At 37.7% G+C, this 27,500-nt stretch overlaps 1 protein-coding gene across 6 annotated transcripts in view; it reads left to right on the forward strand.

The window, feature by feature from the left end:
- The window catches only part of sbm (L-type amino acid transporter sobremesa), a 266,983-nt gene that overhangs the window by 220,544 nt on the left and 18,939 nt on the right, over positions 1 to 27,500 (forward strand). For 5 of the 6 annotated variants that reach the window (XM_070101136.1, XM_070101137.1, XM_070101135.1 and 2 more), the window contains 2 exons: positions 10,082 to 10,205; positions 19,213 to 19,319. In XM_070101136.1, coding sequence (XP_069957237.1) covers positions 10,082 to 10,205; positions 19,213 to 19,319 — 231 coding nt within the window. The remainder of the gene's footprint in view (positions 1 to 10,081; positions 10,206 to 19,212; positions 19,320 to 27,500) is intronic. The other variant, XM_070101138.1, reaches the window with a different exon arrangement.

Consider the following 27,500-nt stretch of genomic DNA (forward strand, 5'->3'; position numbering starts at 1 on the left):
AATCCCAGATGTATTATAAAGCAATCAGCCATTGGTAACTTGTCCATAGGAGCTGCAGAGCTGCAGTCCCCCCAGATGCTCACTGCCAGACGTATGACTTCATCAACCTTACGCTAAAATAATTTGCAACTGACAAATATATTACATCTAGGTAGTAGGTTGGTAGACAGCAACCGCCCAGGGAGGTACTACCGTCCTGCCAAGTGAGTGTAAAACGAAAGCCTGAAATTGTTTTACATGGTGGTAGGATTACTGGTGTCCTTTTTTCTGTCTCATAAACATGCAAGATTTCAGGTATGTCTTGCTACTTCTACTTACACTTAGGTCACACTACACATACATGTACAAACATATATATACACACCCCACTGGGTTTTCTTCTGTTTTCTTTCTAGTTCTTGTTCTTGATTATTTCCCCTTATCTCCATGGGGAAGTGGAACAGAATTCTTCCTCCGTAAGCTATGCGTGTTGTAAGAGGTGACTAAAATGCCGGGAGCAAGGGGCTAATAACCCCTTCTCCCGTATAAATTACTAAATTTAAAAAGAAACTTTCGTTTTTCTTTTTGGGCCACCCTACCTTGGTGGGATACGGCCGGTTTGTTGAAAATGTATATATATATACATGTATATATATATATACATATAGGTAGTAGGTTGGTAGACAGCAACCACCCAGGGAAGTACTACCGTCCTGCCAGATGACTGTGAAACAAAAACCTGTAACTGTTTTGCATGATGGTAGGATTGCTGGTTTCTTTTTCTGTCTCATAAACACGCTAAGATAACAGGGATATCTTGCTACTCCTACTTACACTTTGGTCACACTTCACAGACACGCACATGCATATATATATATACATACATCTAGGTTTTTCTCCTTTTTCTAAATAGCTCTTGTTCTTTTTTATTTCTTCTATTGTCCATGGGGAAGTGGAAAAGAATCTTTCCTCCGTAAGCCATGCGTGTCGTATGAGGCGACTAAAATGCCGGGAGCAATGGGCTAGTAACCCCTTCTCCTGTATACAATTACTAAAAAAAGAGAAGAAGAAAAACTTTATAAAACTGGGTTGCTTAAATGTGCGTGGATGTAGTGCGGATGACAAGAAACAGATGATTGCTGATGTTATGAATGAAAAGAAGTTGGATGTCCTGGCCCTAAGCGAAACAAAGCTGAAGGGGGTAGGAGAGTTTCAGTGGGGGGAAATAAATGGGATTAAATCTGGAGTATCTGAGAGAGTTAGAGCAAAGGAAGGGGTAGCAGTAATGTTAAATGATCAGTTATGGAAGGAGAAAAGAGAATATGAATGTGTAAATTCAAGAATTATGTGGATTAAAGTAAAGGTTGGATGCGAGAAGTGGGTCATAATAAGCGTGTATGCACCTGGAGAAGAGAGGAATGCAGAGGAGAGAGAGAGATTTTGGGAGATGTTAAGTGAATGTATAGGAGCCTTTGAACCAAGTGAGAGAGTAATTGTGGTAGGGGACTTGAATGCTAAAGTAGGAGAAACTTTTAGAGAGGGTGTGGTAAGTAAGTTTGGGGTGCCAGGTGTAAATGATAATGGGAGCCCTTTGATTGAACTTTGTATAGAAAGGGGTTTAGTTATAGGTAATACATATTTTAAGAAAAAGAGGATAAATAAGTATACACGATATGATGTAGGGCGAAATGACAGTAGTTTGTTGGATTATGTATTGGTAGATAAGAGACTGTTGAGTAGACTTCAGGATGTACATGTTTATAGAGGGGCCACAGATATATCAGATCACTTTCTAGTTGTAGCTACACTGAGAGTAAAAGGTAGATGGGATACAAGGAGAATAGAAGCATCAGGGAAGAGAGAGGTGAAGGTTTATAAACTAAAAGAGGAGGCAGTTAGGGTAAGATATAAACAGCTATTGGAGGATAGATGGGCTAATGAGAGCATAGGCAATGGGGTCGAAGAGGTATGGGGTAGGTTTAAAAATGTAGTGTTAGAGTGTTCAGCAGAAGTTTGTGGTTACAGGAAAGTGGGTGCAGGAGGGAAGAGGAGCGATTGGTGGAATGATGATGTAAAGAGAGTAGTAAGGGAGAAAAAGTTAGCATATGAGAAGTTTTTACAAAGTAGAAGTGATGCAAGGAGGGAAGAGTATATGGAGAAAAAGAGAGAAGTTAAGAGAGTGGTGAAGCAATGTAAAAAGAGAGCAAATGAGAGAGTGGGTGAGATGTTATCAACAAATTTTGTTGAAAATAAGAAAAAGTTTTGGAGTGAGATTAACAAGTTAAGAAAGCCTAGAGAACAAATGGATTTGTCAGTTAAAAATAGGAGAGGAGAGTTATTAAATGGAGAGTTAGAGGTATTGGGAAGATGGAAGGAATATTTTGAGGAATTGTTAAATGCTGATGAAGATAGGGAAGCTGTGATTTCGTGTATAGGGCAAGGAGGAATAACATCTTGTAGGAGTGAGGAAGAGCCAGTTGTGAGTGTGGGGGAAGTTCGTGAGGCAGTAGGTAAAATGAAAGGGGGTAAGGCAGCCGGGATTGATGGGATAAAGATAGAAATGTTAAAAGCAGGTGGGGATATAGTTTTGGAGTGGTTGGTGCAATTATTTAATAAATGTATGGAAGAGGGTAAGGTACCTAGGGATTGGCAGAGAGCATGCATAGTTCCTTTGTATAAAGGCAAAGGGGATAAAAGAGAGTGCAAAAATTATAGGGGGATAAGTCTGTTGAGTGTACCTGGTAAAGTGTATGGTAGAGTTATAATTGAAAGAATTAAGAGTAAGACGGAGAATAGGATAGCAGATGAACAAGGAGGCTTTAGGAAAGGTAGGGGGTGTGTGGACCAGGTGTTTACAGTGAAACATATAAGTGAACAGTATTTAGATAAGGCTAAAGAGGTCTTTGTGGCATTTATGGATTTGGAAAAGGCGTATGACAGGGTGGATAGGGGGGCAGTGTGGCAGATGTTGCAAGTGTATGGTGTAGGAGGTAGGTTACTGAAAGCAGTGAAGAGTTTTTACGAGGATAGTGAGGCTCAAGTTAGAGTATGTAGGAAAGAGGGAAATTTTTTCCCAGTAAAAGTAGGCCTTAGACAAGGATGTGTGATGTCACCGTGGTTGTTTAATATATTTATAGATGGGGTTGTAAGAGAAGTAAATGCGAGGGTCTTGGCAAGAGGCGTGGAGTTAAAAGATAAAGAATCACACACAAAGTGGGAGTTGTCACAGCTGCTCTTTGCTGATGACACTGTGCTCTTGGGAGATTCTGAAGAGAAGTTGCAGAGATTGGTGGATGAATTTGGTAGGGTGTGCAAAAGAAGAAAATTAAAGGTGAATACAGGAAAGAGTAAGGTTATGAGGATAACAAAAAGATTAGGTGATGAAAGATTGAATATCAGATTGGAGGGAGAGAGTATGGAGGAGGTGAACGTATTCAGATATTTGGGAGTGGACGTGTCAGCGGATGGGTCTATGAAAGATGAGGTGAATCATAGAATTGATGAGGGAAAAAGAGTGAGTGGTGCACTTAGGAGTCTGTGGAGACAAAGAACTTTGTCCTTGGAGGCAAAGAGGGGAATGTATGAGAGTATAGTTTTACCAACGCTCTTATATGGGTGTGAAGCGTGGGTGATGAATGTTGCAGCGAGGAGAAGGCTGGAGGCAGTGGAGATGTCATGTCTGAGGGCAATGTGTGGTGTGAATATAATGCAGAGAATTCGTAGTTTGGAAGTTAGGAGGAGGTGCGGGATTACCAAAACTGTTGTCCAGAGGGCTGAGGAAGGGTTGTTGAGGTGGTTCGGACATGTAGAGAGAATGGAGCGAAACAGAATGACTTCAAGAGTGTATCAGTCTGTAGTGGAAGGAAGGCGGGGTAGGGGTCGGCCTAGGAAGGGTTGGAGGGAGGGGGTAAAGGAGGTTTTGTGTGCGAGGGGCTTGGACTTCCAGCAGGCATGCGTGAGCGTGTTTGATAGGAGTGAATGGAGACAAATGGTTTTTAATACTTGACGTGCTGTTGGAGTGTGAGCAAAGTAACATTTATGAAGGGATTCAGGGAAACCGGCAGGCCGGACTTGAGTCCTGGAGATGGGAAGTACAGTGCCTGCACTCTGAAGGAGGGGTGTTAATGTTGCAGTTTAAAAACTGTAGTGTAAAGCACCCTTCTGGCAAGACAGTGATGGAGTGAATGATGGTGAAAGTTTTTCTTTTTCGGGCCACCCTGCCTTGGTGGGAATCGGCCGGTGTGATAATAAAAATAAAAATAATATATATATACAGTGGACCCCCGGTTAACGATATTTTTTCACTCCAGAAGTATGTTCAGGTGCCAGTACTGACCGAATTTGTTCCCATAAGAAATATTGTGAAGTAGATTAGTCCATTTCAGACCCCCAAACATACACGTACAAATGCACTTACATAAATACACTTACATAATTGGTCACATTTGGAGGTAATCGTTATGTGGGGGTCCACTGTATATATATATATATATATATATATATATATATATATATATATATATATATATATATATATATTTATATATATATATATATATATATTTTATATATATATATTTATATTTATATATTTTATATATATATATTTATATATATATATATATTTATATATATATATTTATATATATATTTATATTTATATATATATTTATATATATATATATATATATATTATATATATATGTATATATATTTATATATATTATATATATATATATATATATATATATATATATATATCTATATATATATATATATATATAATATATATATATAAATATATATATATATATATATATATATATATATATATATATATATATATATAGTAGTAGTAGGTTGGTAGACAGCAACCATCCAGGGAGGTACTACCGTCCTGCCAAGTGAGTGTAAAATGAAAGCCTGTAATTGTTTTACATGATGGTAGAATTGCTGGTGTCTTTTGTCTGTCTCATAAATATGCAAGATTACAGGTACGTCTTGCTACTTCTACTTACACTTAGGTCACATTACACATACATGTACACGTTTATTTATACACACTCATCTGAGTTTTCTTTGATTTTATCTTAATAGTTCTTGGTCTTATTACTTTTCCTTTTATATCCACGGGGAAGTGGAATAAGAATCTTTCCTCCGTAAGCCATGCGTGTTGTAAAAGTCAACTGAAATGCCGGGAACAATGGGCTAGTAACCCCTTTTCCTGTAAAGATTACTAAAAAGAATAAGAAGAAGAAAATTGTCAAAGTGGGAAGTCTGAATGTGCTGGATGTTGTGCAAATGATAAAAAAGAGATGATTGTGGATGTTATGAATGAGAAGAAACTGGATGTCCTGGCTTTAAGTGAAACAAAGCTGAAGGGGGTGGGAGAGTTTCAATGGAGAGGAATAAATGGGATTAGGTCAGGGGTTTCAAATAGAGTTAGAGCTAAAGAAGGAGTAGCAATAATGTTGAAGGATAAGCTATGGCAGGAAAAGAGGGACTACAAATGCATAAATTCAAGGATTATGTGGAGTAAAATAAAGATTGGATGTGAAAAGTGGGTTATAGTCAGCGTGTATGCACCTGGAGAAGAGAGAAGTGTAGACGAGAGAGAGAGATTCTGGGAAATGTTGAGTGAATGCGTGGGGAGTTTTGAATCAAGTGTGAGAGTAATGGTGGTTGGGGATTTCAATGCTAAAGTGGGTAAAAATGTTATGGAGGGAGTAGTAGGTAAATTTGGGGTGCCAGGGGTAAATGTAAATGGGGAGCCTTTAATTGAGCTATGTGTAGAAAGAAATTTGGTAATAAGTAATACATATTTTATGAAAAAGAGGATAAATAAATATACAAGGTATGATGTAGCACGTAATGAAAGTAGTTTGTTAGATTATGTATTGGTGGATGAAAGGTTGATGGGTAGGCTCCAGGATGTACATGTTTATAGAGGGGCAACTGATATATCAGATCATTATTTAGTTGTAGCTACAGTTAGAGTAAGAGGTAGATGGGAAAAGAGGAAGGTGGCAACAACAAGTAAGAGGGAGGTGAAAGTGTATAAACTAAGGGAGGAGGAAGTTCGGGCGAGATATAAGCGACTATTGGCAGAAAGGTGGGCTAGTGCAAAGATGAGTAGTGGGGGGGTTGAAGAGGGTTGGAATAGTTTTAAAAGTGCAGTATTAGAATGTGGGGCAGAAGTTTGTGGTTATAGGAGGGTGGGGACAGGAGGAAAGAGGAGTGATTGGTGGAATGATGAAGTAAAGGGTGTGATAAAAGAGAAAAAGGTAGCTTACGAGAGGTTTTTACAAAGCAGAAGTGTTATAAGAAGAGCAGAGTATATGGAGAGTAAAAGAAAGGTGAAGAGAGTGGTGAGAGAGTGCTAAAGGAGAGCAGATGAAAGAGTGGGAGAGGCACTGTCAAGAAATTTTAATGAAAATAAGAAAAAATTTTGGAGTGAGTTAAACAAGTTAAGAAAGCGTAGGGAAAGTATTGATTTGTCCGTTAAAAACAGAGTAGGGGAGTTAGTAGATGGGGAGAGGGAGGTATTAGGTAGATGGCGAGAATATTTTGAGGAACTTTTAAATGTTGAGGAAGAAAGGGAGGCGGTAATTTCATGCACTGGCCAGGGAGGTATACCATCTTTTAGGAGTGAAGTAGAGCAGAATGTAAGTGTGGTGGAGGTACGTGAGGCATTACGTAGAATGAAAGGGGGTAAAGCAGCTGGAACTGATGGGATCATGACAGAAATGTTAAAAGCAGGGGGGGATATAGTGTTGGAGTGGTTGGTACTTTTGTTTAATAAATGTATGAAAGAGGGGAAGGTACCTAAGGGTTGGCGGAGAGCATGTATAGTCCCTTTATATAAAGGGAAAGGGGACAAAAGAGATTGTAAAAATTATAGAGGAATAAGTTTACTGAGTATACCAGGAAAAGTATACAGTAGGGTTATAATTGAAAGAATTAGAGGTAAGACAGAATGTAGAATTGCGGATGAGCAAGGAGGCTTCAGAGTGGGTAGGGGATGTGTAGATCAAGTGTTTACATTGAAGCATATATGTGAACAGTATTTAGATAAAGGTAGGGAAGTTTTTATTGCATTTATGGATTTAGAAAAGGCATATGATAGAGTGGATAGAGGAGCAATGTGGCAGATGTTGCAAGTTTATGGAATAGGTGGTAAGTTACTAAATGCTGTAAAGAGCTTTTATGAGGATAGTGAGGCTCAGGTTAGGGTGTGTAGAAGAGAGGGAGAATACTTCCCGGTAAAAGTAGGTCTTAGACAGGGATGTGTAATGTCACCATGGTTGTTTAATATATTTATAGATGGGGTTGTAAAAGAAGTAAATGCTAGGGTGTTCGGGAGAGGGGTAGGATTAAATTATGGGGAATCAAATTCAAAATGGGAATTGACACAGTTACTTTTTGCTGATGATACTGTGCTTATGGGAGATTCTAAAGAAAAATTGCAAAGGTTAGTGGATGAGTTTGAGAATGTGTGTAAAGGTAGAAAGTTGAAAGTGAACATAGAAAAGAGTAAGGTGATGAGGGTATCAAATGATTTAGATAAAGAAAAATTGGATATCAAATTGGGGAGGAGGAGTATGGAAGAAGTGAATGTTTTCAGATACTTGGGAGTTGACGTGTCGGCGGATGGATTTATGAAGGATGAGGTTAATCATAGAATTGATGAGGGAAAAAAGGTGAGTGGTGCGTTGAGGTATATGTGGAGTCAAAAAACGTTATCTATGGAGGCAAAGAAGGGAATGTATGAAAGTATAGTAGTACCAACACTCTTATATGGATGTGAAGCTTGGGTGGTAAATGCAGCAGCGAGGAGACGGTTGGAGGCAGTGGAGATGTCCTGTCTAAGGGCAATGTGTGGTGTAAATATTATGCAGAAAATTCGGAGTGTGGAAATTAGGAGAAGGTGTGGAGTTAATAAAAGCATTAGTCAGAGGGTAGAAGAGGGGTTGTTGAGGTGGTTTGGTCATTTAGAGAGAATGGATCAAAGTAGAATGACATGGAAAGCATATAAATCTATAGGGGAAGGAAAGAGGGGTAGGGGTCGTCCTCGGAAGGGTTGGAAAGAGGGGGTAAAGGAGGTTTTGTGGGCGAGGGGCTTGGACTTCCAGCAAGTGTGCATGAGCGTGTTAGATAGGAGTGAATGGAGACGAATGATACTTGGGACCTGACGATCTGTTGGAGTGTGAGCAGGGTAATATTTAGTGAAGGGATTCAGGGAAACCGGTTATTTTCATATAGTCGGACTTGAGTCCTGGAAATGGGAAGTACAATGCCTGCACTTTAAAGGAGTGGTTTGGGATATTGGCAGTTTGGAGGGATATGTTGTGTATCTTTATACGTATATGCTTCTAAACTGTTGTATTCTGGGCACCTCTGCAAAAGCAGTGATAATGTGTGAGTGTGGTGAAAGTGTTGAATGATGATAAAAGTATTTTCTTTTTGGGGATTTTCTTTCTTTTTTTGGGTCACCCTGCCTCGGTGGGAGACGACCGACTTGTTGAAAAAAAAAAAAATAAAATAAAATATATATATATATATATATATATATATATATATATATATATATATATATATATATATATATATATATATATATATATATATATATATGTATATATATATATATATATATATATATATATATATATATATATATATATATTTTACAGGAAAAATCTGTTGTATGTTGCTTTCAGTGTACTTATAAGCAATTTTTTTTTTTTTTTTTTTTTTTTTTTTTTGAAACAAGATAAAAAGTTATTAAAAATAGAAGTTTGATGCGGTGCGATACTGTTTTTTGACGAGCCACCACTGCAATCAGCAAACTAATTCTAGACCTTAAAAACTCCTTAATGCTAGCTATTGCTTTGACATATTCCCCTTTTTGCCTCCATGGACAAAGTTGCCTCCATGGACAAAGTTGCCTCCATATGCCTCAGTGTACTACCCACCTTTTTACCCCTTTTACATGGTTCAACTCATCTTTCATAGTACCATGCACTGACAAATCCACTCCCAAATATCTAAAGACATTTATCTCCTCCATACTCCCTCCCTCCAATCGTGAATCCAATCTTTCAATGCCTAAATTTTTTGCTATTCTCATCACTTTTCTCTGTTCTATGTTCACTTTTAATTTTTCTATTTTTACATACCCTCTCAAATTCCTCCATCAACCTTTGCAATTTCCCTTCAGAATCTTTTGAAATCAACTGTGTCATTGGCAAAGAGCAACTGTGACAACTTCCACTCTTATCAAATTCATTATCTTCATTCTCATACCTCTCCCCAAGACCCCAGCCCTAAATCTGTTAAACAACCTCAGTGACATCACACATCATTGTCTATGGCTTGCTGGAAAATAATTTCCCTTCTCTCCTACATACCCTAACCTGAGTCTCACCATCTACATAAAAACTTCTTACTGCTTTTGGTAACCTACCACCCATTCCATGTATTTTCAGCATCTCCACATTGCTCCCCTGTTCATCCCCTGTATCATCCCCTGTATCATCCTATGATAAAATCCTTAGTGTTAAGTAGTCTGTAAGCCAATAATGTTAAGTTGGCCCATAATGCCTAGGCATAATAGAGGCTCTTATTGCAGTGCAACCCACTATTGTAAATACAAAATCTCAATGCACTGTTTGCAAAGACATAAAATAAATAAATAAATAAATAAAAAATCAGTGGTTTTTCTAAATACAGTACCAGTGGCGGCTCGTAACGCCAGTAATACCTATACTATCGTATAGCATCAGATTTCTATTTTTAATCATTTTTCATCTTGTTTCAACAAAAATATAAAAAATTTGCTTATAAATACATTGAAAACAACATACAACAGATTTTTCTTGTAATATATTTGTCAGTTGCAAATTATTTTAGCGTAAGGTTGATGAAGTCATACGTCTGGCAGTGAGCATCTGGGGGGACTGCAGCTCTGCAGCTCCTGTAGATGAGCCACCACTGTACAGTACACATAAATGCTACAGAAAGTTCCTTACCTTTTTTCTAAGTATTGGCCACTTACATGCTTTAATGTAAACACTTCATGTATGTATTATTTTCCTTGCAGGAACCTACCACGGGCTATCATTATTGGGCTTCCTCTGGTAACCATCTGTTACCTGCTTGTCAACATCTCCTACCTAGCTGTCATGAGCCAGGATGAGCTCCTTGCCTCGGAAACTGTGGCCGTGGTATGTATTGTGCTGTGCCTGGACACTCCTTCATTTACCTTAAGATCTCTATCTTCTTTTAACTTTATTCAAAATTATCCATGCACTATTTTTTTTCTATATGACATGGTAAGGTTTTTTTCAACTTTTTCAAGTCTCAGGTGATGCTGCAGAAAGTGGAGGATGGGAAGAGAACTTTGTTATACTGTACAATTCAAACCTCATGTGTCTTTACAGAAGTAGAGATAACTGGACTGTGGTTATCCCTCAGTAGATACCCTGAATATTAGATAAGAGAAGATAACTTATTTCCCAAGAAGATACAAAAAGAGTTATATACAGTGGACCCCCACCTTATGATATTAATCCGTTCCTCAGAGCTCATCGTAAACCGAAATTATAGTTAGCCGAATTAATTTTCCCCATAAGAAATAATGGAAATCAAATTAATCAGTTCCTGACATCCCAAAGTATGAAGAAAAATTTTTTTTACCACATGAAATATTAATTTTAATACACACAAACTGAAGAAGACATGCACAATTACTACTCTACTAAGAATAGAATACATGACACTTACCTTTATTGAAGATCTGGTGATGATTGATGGGATGGGGGGAGGGGAGAGTGTGGAAGTTATTGTTTAGAAGGAGAATCCCCTTCCATTAGGACTTGAGGTAGCAAATCCTTTTCCGGGGTTACTTCTCTTCTTCTTTTAATGCCACTAGGACCAGCTTGAGAGTCACTGGACCTCTGTCGCACAACAAATCTGTCCATAGAGCTCTGTACCTCCCGTTCCTTTAAGACTTTCCTAAAATGGGCCATAATATTGTCATTGTACAGGTTGCCAACATGGCTTGCAGTAGCTGTGTCAGTGATTTTCATCCATAAAGGTTTGCAGTTCAACCCACTATGCACACATTTCCTTAATCTCTTTTTTCATTTCCATACTAATTCTCACCCTTTTTACCACAGGGATGACACTAGAAGCTTTCTTGGGGTCCATGGAGACTTATTTTGCAGTTACAAGCACTAAAAACACTGGGATAATGTGAAATGTACCGAATGTATGCGCAGATGCGACTGCACTGGCTGGCTTGTGAACACTGGCACTGAGGCCACATGTGGGACGCGTCCCGGACGAGTCATGTAAGGCGAGTTTTTTATTGTGAGGCGAGACAAAATTTTTGCGTTCAAGTGCTTTGTATGGTGGATTTAACGTAACGCGGTGTGTTCGTAAGGTGGGGGTCCACTGTATTCTTATATACGTATATTTCTTAGAAGGAAAAACCCATAGTTATGCATAGCTTTTGGGCGGTCTGAAACTAGTATTAATACATACAGTGGTACCTCAAGTTTCGAACAGCTCCCAACTCGAACAGTTATATAAGTGTATTTTTGTAAGTGCTTTTGCAAGTGTATTTCTGGCAGTCTGAAATGGACTAGTCTAATTTACATTATTCCTTATGGGAACCCCTCAAGGAAGGTTCCTTGATGTTGGTGAGGGGCTCTTGATTTAGGAAATTGGATCTGTGCTCCAGTTCCCCGAATTAAGCCTGAATGCCTTCCACATCCCCCCCCCCCAGGTGCTGTATAATCCTTCGGGTTTAGCGCTTCCCCTTGATTATAATAATAATAATCCTTATGGGAACAAATTCATTCGGTATTGGCACTTGAACAGCCTTCTGGAACGAATTAAGTTCGTAACTCAAGGTACCACTGTACTAACAATATAAAAATTCAAATTAGTATATTGGACAATATGTATTGAAATGTAGTACACACTAAAATAAAAAAATACATAATGTCATAATGCAAGTTTTAGTGCAAATTTAGTGTATTAAGAAATAGTTAGAATATAATTTTAAATTGAAACTTAAAAGCAAATAAGGAAGTACAGTAATTAATAATGGTTGAAGAAATTATTAAATTTAAAAAAAAAAAAAATAAAAAAATATGGTGTAATTTATTAGCTTAATATATAAGTTTAATATTAATTTAAGGAACTGCATTGAAAGAAATTTGAGGAAACTACATTAAGCACACATTATTTGTGTTATGAGTGCGTAATTATGGGTCAGATGATAATAATAAAAATAGTAATTTTTTATGTCTACAAGTACATGATACAACTTTTATAGACCTACCTGACATCAGTGACATACTATATAGAAAGCGCCAGGTTATGCAGAGCATTTCGGGCAACTTAGGTTAATTTTGTCCTCAGGATGTGACCCACACCAGTCGGCTAACACCTAGGTACCTACTTCCTACTAGGTGGACTGGGACAGCAGGTGTCTTAAGGAAACATGCCCCAGTGTTTCCACCCATACCGGGGATCGATCCACGGACCTCAATGTGTGAGCTGAGTGCACTACAATACAGTTTTCATTTCTGCAGTACAATTATTGTAGTTTACATATAATAAACATTGGTTGGCACAAGAGATGCTTGCAGGAAGAGAAATTAAGCTTATTTATAAAGTCAATAGTTGAGAGGGAAGGTGCATTTGTTTGAAATGGCCTTTTTTTTTCTAGTTGTTGATTTTTAATCCTAGGATTTGGGAGAGGAATTCCTAATTGTTTTTACTATCTCTTTTGGAGTTGTTAAATCTATAAGAATAGTAATTTTGCTTGGATATGTTCATAATTACTATTCTAATGAGAGTTTTACAGTAAGGCTTTCTACTATCTTTCTCATGTGTATATCTGTCTTCCCTTTTTTCTCTGTCCTTCCCCTCTTTCTCTGTTCCCTTCTTAATTATCACTTAAGCTGCTTACCCTTGATTTTACAGTACTTGCTTAGAGCTAGTATCATACCACAGCTCATTTCAAACCCTGTCACCAGGACTCGAGAAATCATAATGACACGATTGCAGACAAACCACTGTACAGGCGGGGATTGAACTCGCAGTGAGTCATAAAACTGTAGACCGACATGTTAGCCACTGGGCCAGCTGGCTACAGTATACCTAGTTGGATGAATCTGATTGTAGACAGCTGGCCTAGTGGCTAATGCATTGGTCTGGAGTTTTACGACTCTCTCATTGTGAGTTCAATCATCACCCATACCGTGGCCTGTCACCAGCAATTGCCTCTATAATTATTTTGTAATCGTGCTGTTTCATAATAGGAATAGGGTGAAGTTGAAGCCAACTGTGAGCCAAAGTTTTCATTTACTCGGAAAGCTTAAATCCACAATAATACATTTGATATAAGAATGTTTCCAATGAATCAGTCTTGGAGTAAATGATCACTCAGAGTGAGTGATTTCCTTAAAAAAAAAATAAAGCCCAAAGGAAGCTACTGATGGTTACCCATTTTAAGGTACAAACTAATTAGTTAACAGGACTGTACCTTGGATTATATAACGAGTCAATGGGAAAAACAGGTATCACTTTATTGGCATGTAACCAAAGCAGATTCTCAGGGAAGCAAGGTTACAACAAAAACAGACTATCAGTCGGTTAATAATACATTACTGTCTAGGTCTATAGGTCTCATTTGTAAAAATAAATAGCTTAATAAAGTACCATTTTTAAATGATGTTATATTATGACATGCAACATTTCCAAATTATTTTTAAACACCAGCTGTCTCTCACTGAGATAGGGTGACCAGAAATAGGAAACACATTCACCATCACTCAATAGCCATATTGCCAGAAGTATACAAACATGACATTTCAAACACCCCTCTAGACTGTAGCATCACCTATCCTCCAGCATGCATGCACTGTACTTCCCACCTCTGGTTACTAAAGTTTGGCTGACTGACTTTCCTAAATATTTACCTTCATTAATGTTACTTTGCTTATATTCCAACAGCACATCAAGCCATAAAACTACTTGGTCTCTATGTTTTGGACTCTTAGCTTCAAAATTTTAGGAAAGGAGCAGCTACATCCCTTGTTATCCCAGAGGCTACAGCTTTGCTTAATTTTCAGATTCTTAAAGGGTTGCAGTCTTTAATTCACTTTTTAGAAGTGCAGTAAAATAATAAAGACTGGATGTTCTTAGATATGAGATGATGTGCTAGTATAATGTGTGCATTTATTAATGCTGAGAAATGCTAGTAGACTGTAACAACCAAATTTGTTTGAGCCTTCAAGGAAACCAATACATACATATATCCAACCCCCATTTCATGGAAAAGGCTTTTCAGTTCATCGTGTCCTCAAGGGAAGTTCCTTGATACTGGTAAAAGGGCTTTTGATGCAAGGAATTGGATCTTTCCTTCCCTTCCTTGAATCAAACAGGATTTGCCTCCCAATTCCCCCAAGGTACTGAATATTCAACTTACGCTGTACAGATTTAGCACTTCCCTCAGACTTTTTATTTTATTTTATTATCACACTGGCCGATTCCCACCAAGGCAGGGTGGCCCAAAAAAGAAAAACTTTCACCATCATTCACTCCATCACTGTCTTGCCAGAAGGGTGCTTTACACTACAGTTTTTAAACTGCAACATTAACACCCCTCCTTCAGAGTGCAGGCACTGTACTTCCCATCTCCAGGACTCAAGTCCGGCCTGCAAACCTGGTTTCCCTGAACCCCTTCATATATGTTACTTTGCTCACACTCCAACAGCACGTCAAGTATTAAAAACCATTTGTCTCCATTCACTCCTATCAAACACGCTCACGCATGCCTGCTGGAAGTCCAAGCCCCTCTCACACAAAACCTCCTTTACCCCCTCCCTCCAACCTTTCCTAGGCCGACCCCTACCCCGCCTTCCTTCCACTACAGACTGATACACTCTTGAAGTCACTCCATTTCGCTCCATTCTCTCTACATGTCCGAACCACCTCAACAATCCTTCCTCGGCCCTCTGGACAACAGTTTTGGTAATCCCGCACCTCCTCCTAACTTCCAAACTACGAATTCTCTGCATTATATTCACACCACACATTGCCCTCAGACATGACATCTCCACTGCCTCCAGCCTTCTCCTCGCTGCAACATTCATCACCCATGCTTCACACCCATAAAAGAGCGTTGGTAAAACTATACTCTCATACATTCCCCTCTTTGCCTCCAAGGACAAAGTTCTTTGTCTCCACAGACTCCTAAGTGCACCACTCACCCTTTTCCCCTCATCAATTCTATGATTCACCTCATCTTTCATAGACCCATCCGCTGACACGTCCACTCCCAAATATCTGAAAACATTCACCTCCTCCATACTCTCTCCCTCCAATCTGATATCCAATCTTTCATCACCTAATCTTTTTGTTATCCTCATTACCTTACTCTTTCCTGTATTCACTTTTAATTTTCTTTTGCACACCCTACCAAATTCATCCACCAATCTCTGCAGCTTCTCTTCAGAATCTCCCAAGAGCACAGTGTCATCAGCAAAGAGCAACTGTGACAACTCCCACTTTATGTGTGATTCTTTATCTTTTAACTCCACGCCTCTTGCCAAGACCCTCGCATTTACTTCTCTTACAACCCCATCTATAAATATATTAAACAACCACGGTGACATCACACATCCTTGTCTAAGGCCTACTTTTACTGGGAAATAATTTCCCTCTTTCCTACATACTCTAACTTGAGCCTCACTATCCTCGTAAAAACTCTTCACTGCTTTCAGTAACCTACCTCCTACACCATACACCTGCAACATCTGCCACATTACCCCCTTATCCACCCTGTCATATGCCTTTTCCAAATCCATAAATGCTACAAAGACCACTTTAGCCTTATCTAAATACTGTTCACTTATATGTTTCACTGTAAACACCTGGTCCACACATCCCCTACCTTTCCTAAAGCCTCCTTGTTCATCTGCTATCCTATTCTCCGTCTTACTCTTAATTCTTTCAATAATAACTCTACCATACACTTTACCAGGTATACTCAACAGACTTATCCCCCTATAATTTTTGCACTCTCTTTTGTCCCCTTTGCCTTTATACAAAGGAACTATGCATGCTCTCTGCCAATCCGTAGGTACCTTACCCTCTTCCATACATTTATTAAATAATTGCACCAACCACTCCAAAACTATATCCCCACCTGCTTTTAACATTTCTATCTTTATCCCATCAATCCCGGCTGCCTTACCCCCTTTCATTTTACCTACTGCCTCACAAACTTCCCCCACACTCACAACTGGCTCTTCCTCACTCCTACAAGATGTTATTCCTCCTTGCCCTATACACGAAATCACAGCTTTCCTATCTTCATCAACATTTAACAATTCCTCAAAATATTCCCTCCATCTTCCCAATACCTCTAACTCTCCATTTAATAACTCTCCTCTCCTATTTTTAACTGACAAATCCATTTGTTCTCTAGGCTTCCTTAACTTGTTAATCTCACTCCAAAACTTTTTCTTATTTTCAACAAAATTTGTTGATAACATCTCACCCACTCTCTCATTTGCTCTCTTTTTACATTGCTTCACCACTCTCTTTACCTCTCTCTTTTTCTCCATATACTCTTCCCTCCTTGCATCACTTCTACTTTGTAAAAACTTCTCATATGCTAACTTTTTCTCCCTTACTACTCTCTTTACATCATCATTCCACCAATCGCTCCTCTTCCCTCCCGCACCCACTTTCCTGTAAACACAAACTTCTGCTGAACACTCTAACACTACATTTTTAAACCTACCCCATACCTCTTCGACCCCATTGCCTATGCTCTCATTAGCCCATCTATCCTCCAATAGCTGTTTATATCTTACCCTAACTGCCTCCTCTTTTAGTTTATAAACCTTCACCTCTCTCTTCCCTGATGCTTCTATTCTCCTTGTATCCCATCTACCTTTTACTCTCAGTGTAGCTACAACTAGAAAGTGATCTGATGTATCTGTGGCCCCTCTATAAACATGTACATCCTGAAGTCTACTCAACAGTCTTTTATCTACCAATACATAATCCAACAAACTACTGTCATTTCGCCCTACATCATATCTTGTATACTTATTTATCCTCTTTTTCTTAAAATATGTATTACCTATAACTAAACCCCTTTTTATACAAAGTTCAATCAAAGGGCTCCCATTATCATTTACACCTGGCACCCCAAACTTACCTACCACACCCTCTCTAAAAGTTTCTCCTACTTTAGCATTCAGGTCCCCTACCACAATTACTCTCTCACTTGGTTCAAAGGCTCCTATACATTCACTTAACATCTCCCAAAATCTCTCTCTCTCCTCTACATTCCTCTCTTCTCCAGGTGCATACACGCTTATTATGACCCACTTTTCGCATCCAACCTTTACTTTAATCCACATAATTCTTGAATTTACACATTCATATTCTCTTTTCTCCTTCCATAACTGATCATTTAACATTACTGCTACCCCTTCCTTTGCTCTAACTCTCTCAGATGCTCCAGATTTAATCCAATTTATTTCCCCCCACCGAAACTCCCCTACCCCCTTCAGCTTTGTTTCGTTTAGGGCCAGGACATCCAACTTCTTTTCAGATATAATAATAATACTTGTTGGTGCATTGCTAATTTCTGTTTATATTGCACTGTACATCTGATCTCTTAAGTGTAATATAGTATTGAATCTTATATTTACAGAAAAATATGAGTACTTAAACATAGTGTCTGATAGAGCTGAAAGTAAGAAAATAGGGAGTGGGATGAAAGAATTATATATTGTGGGGTCACAATTCAAAGAAAATTATAATGTGTAGGTGTTTATTATCTTAGCAGCATGAAAGGTGAGCAGTACGATCTTTGAAAATTCTTTTTTTTTTTTTTTTTTTTTTTTTTTTTTTTAACACTGGCTGTTTCTTGGCCCATTTTCCACTCTACAGTGTGCATGGGCATACCAATGCTTTCCAGATTTACTAGTTTATTTGTTACTTCAGCTTTAACAGTTTACTGTACACGTAAATACAACATTATTTGTTAAACTAGCCTAGAATACCAGTTATTAAATTCTGTTGAGGCTAAGGTATGGCAGTAATTAGCACACTGTAATGCACAGAAAAGCTTTTACCCATCCTATTTCTAAGACATTCTGTGGAATGGCAGCAGTTGTTTAAAGGTCTAAAGTCATAGAAAAGAATGAAGAATTTGTCCAGATTGCATCAGCTCTCATCTAATGATTTAAAATCTTATACCTCTGTTAGAAAAGACTAACTTCATTAAGTACAAAACAGTCCTTATCCTTATCCTTATACATCAGTGTTGTATGACCCAAATTGTGTGTCACGTGTAGCAACTTCCTGAGCAGTGTCAGTAATACAAGATGTTTTACTACACAATCAGATTCTATTTGTTCATCTCTTTTTCACATTATATAACAAAGTACCAGTAGATATTTACTAATGATATTGTTAAATTATCCCATCTAGAAGATTACATATTTAAATGTTACTCTGAAAAATCTAAATATTTTCTTGTATTTATTTAAACTGTCACCTTAAGGTAAGACGTCCTTAAAGTTTCTTTTTCATTCCTTGGCTTATGAGTCTTGACAAATACTATTTGCAGGAGCCAAAAGACATTTGCATGGTGGAAACGACTAATTACATGATAGATGCCATACCAATCAACACTTGACACTCATTTACTGTACTCCATAAATATTTTTAGTAAACTTTTATGGTAGCCCATTTAGAAACACACTGTTCAAATAACAGTTTCAAATTGGGCTCTCCCCATTTAGAAACACTATTCAGATATCAGTTTCAAATTGGACTATCTTTTAATCATTAATTTTTCTCAAAGGATATGTTTGTTTTCTATTAATTTTATTTTGTAGTTGACAAACGGCCTCTTCCGTAACAGATTTACTTTTGTTTGTGTGTTATACTTAATTAAAAATAGTATGAACATCCTATGTTATTAATGATATCCTGTTTATTAGCACCCTCTTTTTATTTGTATATGCATTAGAAAGTAATTAGTTTGTCTATACCTAACAACCTTTAGTATTATACCTTTCCTGTTTTTATTTTATTTTTTTACTTTCAGTGTTTGTGGTCAGCTATTACGTCTAACAATGCTTAATATTTATAATTATATATCCCTTTTCTTGTTTTTGTATTTAGTTTTTTGGTGGTCAACTATTTGGGAGAGCAGGTGAAATCATCATGATCTTCGCTGTAGTTATGTCGACTTTTGGGGCAGCGAATGGGTCCTCATTTACATCTGGGAGGTTTGTCTATTTTTTAAGAGTTAAAGGATCTGCTGAGTATATTTCCTTTGTTGGAGGGAGGCCTACTACAGATCACTCTAGGCAGATGTGATATTTCATCTATTTTTCAAGCTGCACATGTACACCTCTCCAGTATTGCACCTGGTGGAAGGGCTTTGGTCTACAATTTTATCTGGTAAAACAGCTTTATTTCTTGTTTGGCAACAAGAAAAGCTTAATTAATGCTCTTCTATATTTACTCTTTGCTTTTTCTATAGTAGTTTGTTAATCAGGTAGCAGGCAGTATGGTGGTAATCTATAGTGTACTAACATCAAATTTTGGGTCATCAAATTCTTCCTGTTTAACATCTGGGAGGTTTGTAGCTATAGCATAATTTGTACTGACAAAATAATTTTCATTCAATATAGATATATAACAACAAAAATGTTACAATTAGAGAATGCTTGCTGTAGTAGTTGGGTATTGGTTAATTGGCTATTTAGTCTCTTATTTTGTGTGCCTGAGTATCATCTTTTTTGGTGGTGGGGTACCTTGTTTTAATCTTTAGAAACAGTTAATCCACTTATTATTTTGGTGAGTAAATGTTTAGGTTTTTCACTACATTGGTGTTAGCTTTTTCACCAGTCCATGGTTTGTTTTTTCCAGCTCAGAGGTGTTTTTCTTTGTGGTACAAGGTAGGGGACAACTCGTTGAAATTTTCAGACGGAATTTTTATTTTTAATTTTGCTCTTAAATTCTATAGTGCACAAGTGGAATAGCATCTCTTCTGTCTTTTAAATAGCAGCAACTAATATGTTTATACATTTTTTTCTAGCATTTTGGTGGAGAAGTGTTTGGAATGACTGGAGAGATTACCATGATTATTTCAACCTTCATGTCAACTTTTGGGGCCGCTAATGGTTCCTGCTTTACATCTGGGAGGTTTGTTTATTTTACAACTAGTTAAAGGGAACTAAAAAAATCTCATTAACACAAAGCCTAAAGTACAAAATAAAGTACAATAAGAATTCTTTCCTGCAGGCGGGTCTTGGTTGTGAAAATATGATTTGAGATCTGTTTGAACTCTTGGGTTAAGCCAAAAAATCATTTCCTGTATTACAATGATTTAGAAGTATGACAATAAGAATGAGATAGTGTGTTTTTAATCATAAAATCAATGCATCATTCCTAATTAGGGTAAATACTTGGCAGTTGAGAGCCTAGTACACTGGACTTGATGCTTATAAAATAGACCAGGTTACTAAGTACAAAAGTCTGGCAGTAATTAAGTTTTAAAAGTAAGAGATAAAATGTCTGCTTTGTATAACGTAAATACAAAGTCAGAAATAATTGCTTTAATTTTGTCTGATAAGTATATGGTACACAGTAATACAGTATATAACGCTCTGAATTTTTATTGCTATATAGTTTTCAGTTTGCCAGTTGGGGTTACAGAGTTGTTGTCAGGTAGTATTTGAAGTAGGTTATATAGAAACCCAAAAACTGTCCAGAAGTACCTTTTTTAATGAGCCTTAGAAATGGGTGGGATCTTTTTTTCTGGGAACAGACTTGCTATTGTAAGTAAAAGACGTGTGTACCAATCAGTGCACACATCTTTTATTTACAACTTGTCAGTATCACCATACCAGTTTCATCTGACTTACTGTTATAGTTGGTGAATAGTAATATAGTATTCTGTGAGTAGATTCTGGAACACTCACAACTAACATTGAGCTATGGAGTAGGACAGTACAGTATGTATGCTAAATGTGGAGCAGAAACAGTGTAGTTGTGTGAGGCGACATTATTTTGTCATGCATGGGACCTCCTAGAAAGGAAACTAAATAGTGAGTGATAATGAATGAGTTCCTATTTGGATCACTACTTTGGTGAAAAAAAAAATAGAATAAATAAGCATAATTTTTATAACCAACATTAATGTGTATCTGTAGGTATAGTCTTTTAATCAACATGGGATATTGGCAGTTTGGAAGGATATGTTGTGTATCTCTATACGTATATGCTTCTAAACTGTTGTATTCTGAGCACCTCTGCAAAAGCAGTGATAATGTGTGAGTGTGGTGAAAGTGTTGAATGATGATGAAAGTATTTTCTTTCTGGGGATTTTCTTTCTTTTTTTTTTTGGGTCACCCTGCCTCGGTGGGAGACGGCCGACTTGTTGAAAAAAAAAAAAAAAGTACTCTTTCTTTTTAATATAAGGGTATATTTATTTAAGCAAGTGGGAACAGTTTGATCTCATTGTACTTATTGTCTGTACATGTTATTGTCCTATTGATTATCATTATTATTAGTAGTAGAAGTATGGTACTGTTAATACCACAAAAATGTGCTAAACTATTGGGTTTACAAAGTAGGATGGTGCTTGTTGAGAATAGTTTTGTTTTGGAGGTTAGTGTTTTGTTATAGTTTAATCATTCTTGTTTATTGATGAGCTGTGGTTCAAATTTTGGATGTAAGGATTACTTACAATAGTTTGAGATGCCTGTTAATCAAAATTGTTTGCATAAACCTCTCTAATATTACATACTTGTTTACAACACCTTTTATCAGCTTTCATTGTAAATAGTATACAAAGTTTTCTTGAATGATTTTTACTGCTAATCTCTCTTTAATCTAGTGTCTGCCTGCTTGCTGCTAGAAGTCAAGCATAATTAATGAAACATCTACTTCCAAACTAATTATCATTATCCACAAACATTTTGTATTGTCAGAATATAACTTGTTGAAAAGAGTAATTAATGGAAAACCAGTCACGTAAATACTGACTTATCATATCTAGTAAAAGAACTATTTAATTTCTTTTACCACATTGGCCATTTCTTGCAACCTACTATCATCCAGTGTACACTACATGTTAGCTAGTGTAAATACCTGTTTATAATAATAAAAGAGAAAAGGGTAGCTTATGAGAGGTTTTTACAAAGCAGAAGTGTTATAAGAAGAGCAGAGTTTATGGAGAGTAAAAGAAAGGTAAAGAGAGTGGTGAGAGAGTGCAAAAGGAGAGCAGATGATAGAGTGGGAGAGGCACTGTCAAGAAATTTTAATGAAAATATGAAAAAATTTTGGAGTGAGTTAAACAAGTTAAGAAAGCCTAGGGAAAGTATGGATTTGTCAGTTAAAAACAGAGTAGGGGAGTTAGTAGATAGGGAGATGGAGGTATTAGGTAGATGGCGAGAATATTTTGAGGCACTTTTAAATGTTAAGGAAGAAAGAGAGGCAGTAATTTCATGCACTGGTCAGGGAGGTATACCATCTTTTAGGAGTGAAGAAGAGCAGAATGTAAGTGTGGGGGAGGTACATGAGGCATTACGTAGAATGAAAGGGGGTAAAGCAGCTGGAACTGATGGGATCATGACAGAAATGATAAAAGCAGGGGGGGATATAGTGTTGGAGTGGTTGGTACTTTTGTTTAATAAATGTATGAAAGAGGGGAAGGTACCTAGGGATTGGCAGAGAGCATATATAGTCCCTTTATATAAAGGGAAAGAGGACAAAAGAGACTGTAAAAATTATAGAGGAATAAGTTTACTGAGTACACCAGGAAAAGTGTACAGTAGGGTTATTATTGAAAGAATTAGAGGTAAGACAGAATGTAGGACTGTGGATGAGCAAGGAGGTTTCAGAGTGGGTAGGGGATGTGTAGATCAAGTGTTTACATTGAAGCATATATGTGAACAGATAAAGATAGGGAAGTTTTTATTGCATTTATGGATTTAGAAAAGGCATATGATAGAGTGGATAGAGGAGCAATGTGGCAGATGTTGCAAGTATATGGAATAGGTGGTAAGTTACTAAATGCTGTTAAGAGTTTTTATGAGGATAGTGAGGCTCAGGTTAAGGTGTGTAGAAGAGAGGGAAAATACTTCCCAGTAAAAGTAGGTCTTAGACAGGGATGTGTAATGTCACCATGGTTGTTTAATATATTTATAGATGGGGTTGTAAAAGAAGTAAATGCTAGGGTGTTTGGGAGAGGGGTGGGATTAAATTTTGGGGAATCAAATTCAAAATGGGAATTGACAGTTACTTTTTGGTGATGATACTGTACTTATGGGAGATTCTAAAGAAAAATTGCAAAGGTTAGTGGATGAGTTTGGGAATGTGTGTAAAGGTAGAAAGTTGAAAGTGAACATAGAAAAGAGTAAGGTAATGAGGGTATCAAATGATTTAGATAAAGAAAAAATTGGATATCAAATTGGGGAGGAGGAGTATGGAAGAAGTGAATGTTTTCAGATACTTGGGAGTTGACGTGTCGGCAGATGGATTTATGAAGGATGAGGTTAATCATAGAATTGACGAGGGAAAAAAGGTGAGTGGTGCGTTGAGGTATATGTGGAGTCAAAATACGTTATTTATGGAGGCAAAGAAGGGAATGTATGAAAGTATAGTAGTACCAACATTCTTATATGGGTGTGAAGCTTGGGTGGTAAATGCAGCAGCGAGGAGATGGTTGGAGGCAGTGGAGATGTCCTGTTTAAGGGCAATGTGTGGTGTAAATATTATGCAGAAAATTCGGAGTGTGGAAATTAGGAAAAGGTGTGGAGTTAATAAAAGTATTAGTCAGAGGGCAGAAGAGGGGTTGTTGAGGTGGTTTGGTCATTTAGACATTGGATCAAAGTAGAATGACATGGAAAGCATATAAATCTGTAGGGGAAGGAAGGAGGGGTAGGGGTCGTCCTCGAAAGGGTTGGAGAGAGTTGGTAAAGGAGGTTTTGTGGGCAAGGGGCTTGGACTTCCAGCAAGCGTTCATGAGCGTGTTAGATAGGAGTGAATGGAGACGAATGGTACTTGGGACCTGACGATCTGTTGGAGTGTGAGCAGGGTAATATTTAGTGAAGGGATTCAGGGAAACTGGTTATTTTCATATAGTCGGACTTGAGTCCTGGAAATGGGAAGTACAGTGCCTGCACTTTAAAGGAGGGGTTTGGGATATTGGCAGTTTGGAGGGATATGTTGTGTATCTTTATATGTGTATGCCTCTAAACTGTTGTATTCTTAACACCTCTGCAAAAACAGTGATAATGTGTGAGTGTGGTGAAAGTGTTGAATGATGATGAAAGTATTTTCTTTTTGGGGATTTTCTTTCTTTTTTGGGTCACCCTGCCTCGGTGGGAGACGGCCGACTTGTTGAAAAAAAAAAAAAATTATCTCTTTGAATTTGCATGGAGTGAGCTAAAGTATTTGGTCCCACCTCGTGACTCTCAATGGACTGACACTATTAAGTCTTGTCATATCTGTTTTTTGAACCCTTGTGCAGAGTTTACCTCCACTATGTCTGTGTAGCTCATTCCACTTGTATATTGCTTTTTTGGTGTGCAGTTTGCAACCATGCCCCCTTTCTGAGCCTCTGATAAAGAACTTACCCTTATCTACTCTGTCTCAGGATATTTTATATGTGGTGATCATATTCCTTTTTGTTCTTTGCTCTTCTAGTGAAATGAAACCTAGTTCTCATATTCTTTGTTTGCAGCTCATTCTCCTAATGCTCTCCTTTGCGCTTGTGTTTTACTTAGTGTTTTACTTGGCAAGGGTTCTGCACTAAGCACTCCAGATTCATGAATGGATCACATGAATCTGCTATAAAAAAAAAGTCTTTGTCTAGGTTCTTGAGAGCTATTATATATGTAAGCTATGTCTTTGTTGCTGCTGTTATTCTGTTAGTGTGTTCCAGGAGACAGGTTTGTAGGTTGTGGTTTTACTGCCCTAAACACTACTCTGTATCTATGATTGTATACCTGCCTGTTTGTGTTCATGGGGATCAAGCTTTATATTTATTACTTCTTTCTAGCCACTTGCTGATTTGTGCAATGCAACCCAATCCCTTGAGCCTTATCATATTTACACTTAAATTTATTAACAGTTTGCCTCTAATTTTCATCCTTAAGGCATTCCACTTGCCCACTATCCTCTGTCTCAACAAATTCTTAATATATCTTTTATTGATATTGATTCTTCTTGTAATTATTGTAAGTGACAGTAGGAGAATTATGCATGTGTTGTCCTGTCTTTATTAACTTGTGTGTATATACAAATATATACTTTTTTTATTTCCATTGGTCATGGCACACATTACCTTTTCCTAGAGTTTATTGTCTATATATATATATATATATATATATATATATATATATATATATATATATATATACATATATACATATATATATATATATATATACAAATATACATATATATATATATATAAATATATATATATATAAATATATATATATAAATATATATATATAAATATAAATATATATATATATAAAAATATATATATATAAATATATTATTTTTTATTTATTATCACACCGGCCGATTCCCACCAAGGCAGGGTGGCCCGAAAAAGAAAAACTTTCACCATCATTCACTCCATCACTGTCTTGCCAGAAGGGTGCTTTACACTACAGTTTTTAAACTGCAACATTAACACCCCTCCTTCAGAGTGCAGGCACTGTACTTCCCATCTCCAGGACTCAAGTCCGGCCTGCCGGTTTCCCTGAATCCCTTCATAAATGTTACTTTGCTCACACTCCAACAGCACGTCAAGTATTAAAAACCATTTGTCTCCATTCACTCCTATCAAACACGCTCACGCATGCCTGCTGGAAGTCCAAGCCCCTCGCACACAAAACCTCCTTTACCCCCTCCCTCCAACCCTTCCTAGGCCGACCCCTACCCCGCCTTCCTTCCACTACAGACTGATACACGCTTGAAGTCATTCTGTTTCGCTCCATTCTCTCTACATGTCCGAACCACCTCAACAACCCTTCCTCAGCCCTCTGGACAACAGTTTTGGTAATCCCGCACCTCCTCCTAACTTCCAAACTACGAATTCTCTGCATTATATTCACACCACACATTGCCCTCAGACATGACATCTCCACTGCCTCCAGCCTTCTCCTCGCTGCAACATTCATCACCCACGCTTCACACCCATATAAGAGCGTTGGTAAAACTATACTCTCATACATTCCCCTCTTTGCCTCCAAGGACAAAGTTCTTTGTCTCCACAGACTCCTAAGTGCACCACTCACTCTTTTTCCCTCATCAATTCTATGATTCACCTCATCTTTCATAGACCCATCCGCTGACACGTCCACTCCCAAATATCTGAATACGTTCACCTCCTCCATACTCTCTCCCTCCAATCTGATATTCAATCTTTCATCACCTAATCTTTTTGTTATCCTCATAACCTTACTCTTTCCTGTATTCACCTTTAATTTTCTTCTTTTGCACACCCTACCAAATTCATCCACCAATCTCTGCAACTTCTCTTCAGAATCTCCCAAGAGCACAGTGTCATCAGCAAAGAGCAGCTGTGACAACTCCCACTTTGTGTGTGATTCTTTATCTTTTAACTCCACGCCTCTTGCCAAAACCCTCGCATTTACTTCTCTTACAACCCCATCTATAAATATATTAAACAACCACGGTGACATCACACATCCTTGTCTAAGGCCTACTTTTACTGGGAAAAAATTTCCCTCTTTCCTACATACTCTAACTTGAGCCTCACTATCCTCGTAAAAACTCTTCACTGCTTTCAGTAACCTACCTCCTACACCATACACTTGCAACATCTGCCACATTGCCCCCCTATCCACCCTGTCATACGCCTTTTCCAAATCCATAAATGCCACAAAGACCTCTTTAGCCTTATCTAAATACTGTTCACTTATATGTTTCACTGTAAACACCTGGTCCACACACCCCCTACCTTTCCTAAAGCCTCCTTGTTCATCTGCTATCCTATTCTCTGTCTTACTCTTAATTCTTTCAATTATAACTCTACCATACACTTTACCAGGTACACTCAACAGACTTATCCCCCTATAATTTTTGCACTCTCTTTTATCCCCTTTGCCTTTATACAAAGGAACTATGCATGCTCTCTGCCAATCCCTAGGTACCTTACCCTCTTCCATACATTTATTAAATAATTGCACCAACCACTCCAAAACTATATCCCCACCTGCTTTTAACATTTCTATCTTTATCCCATCAATCCCGGCTGCCTTACCCCCTTTCATTTTACCTACTGCCTCACGAACTTCCCCCACACTCACAACTGGCTCTTCCTCACTCCTACAAGATGTTATTCCTCCTTGCCCTATACACGAAATCACAGCTTCCCTATCTTCATCAACATTTAACAATTCCTCAAAATATTCCTT

Source organism: Cherax quadricarinatus, chromosome 76 (assembly GCF_038502225.1).
Source record: "Cherax quadricarinatus isolate ZL_2023a chromosome 76, ASM3850222v1, whole genome shotgun sequence".
Taxonomy (NCBI): Eukaryota; Metazoa; Arthropoda; class Malacostraca; order Decapoda; family Parastacidae; genus Cherax; species Cherax quadricarinatus.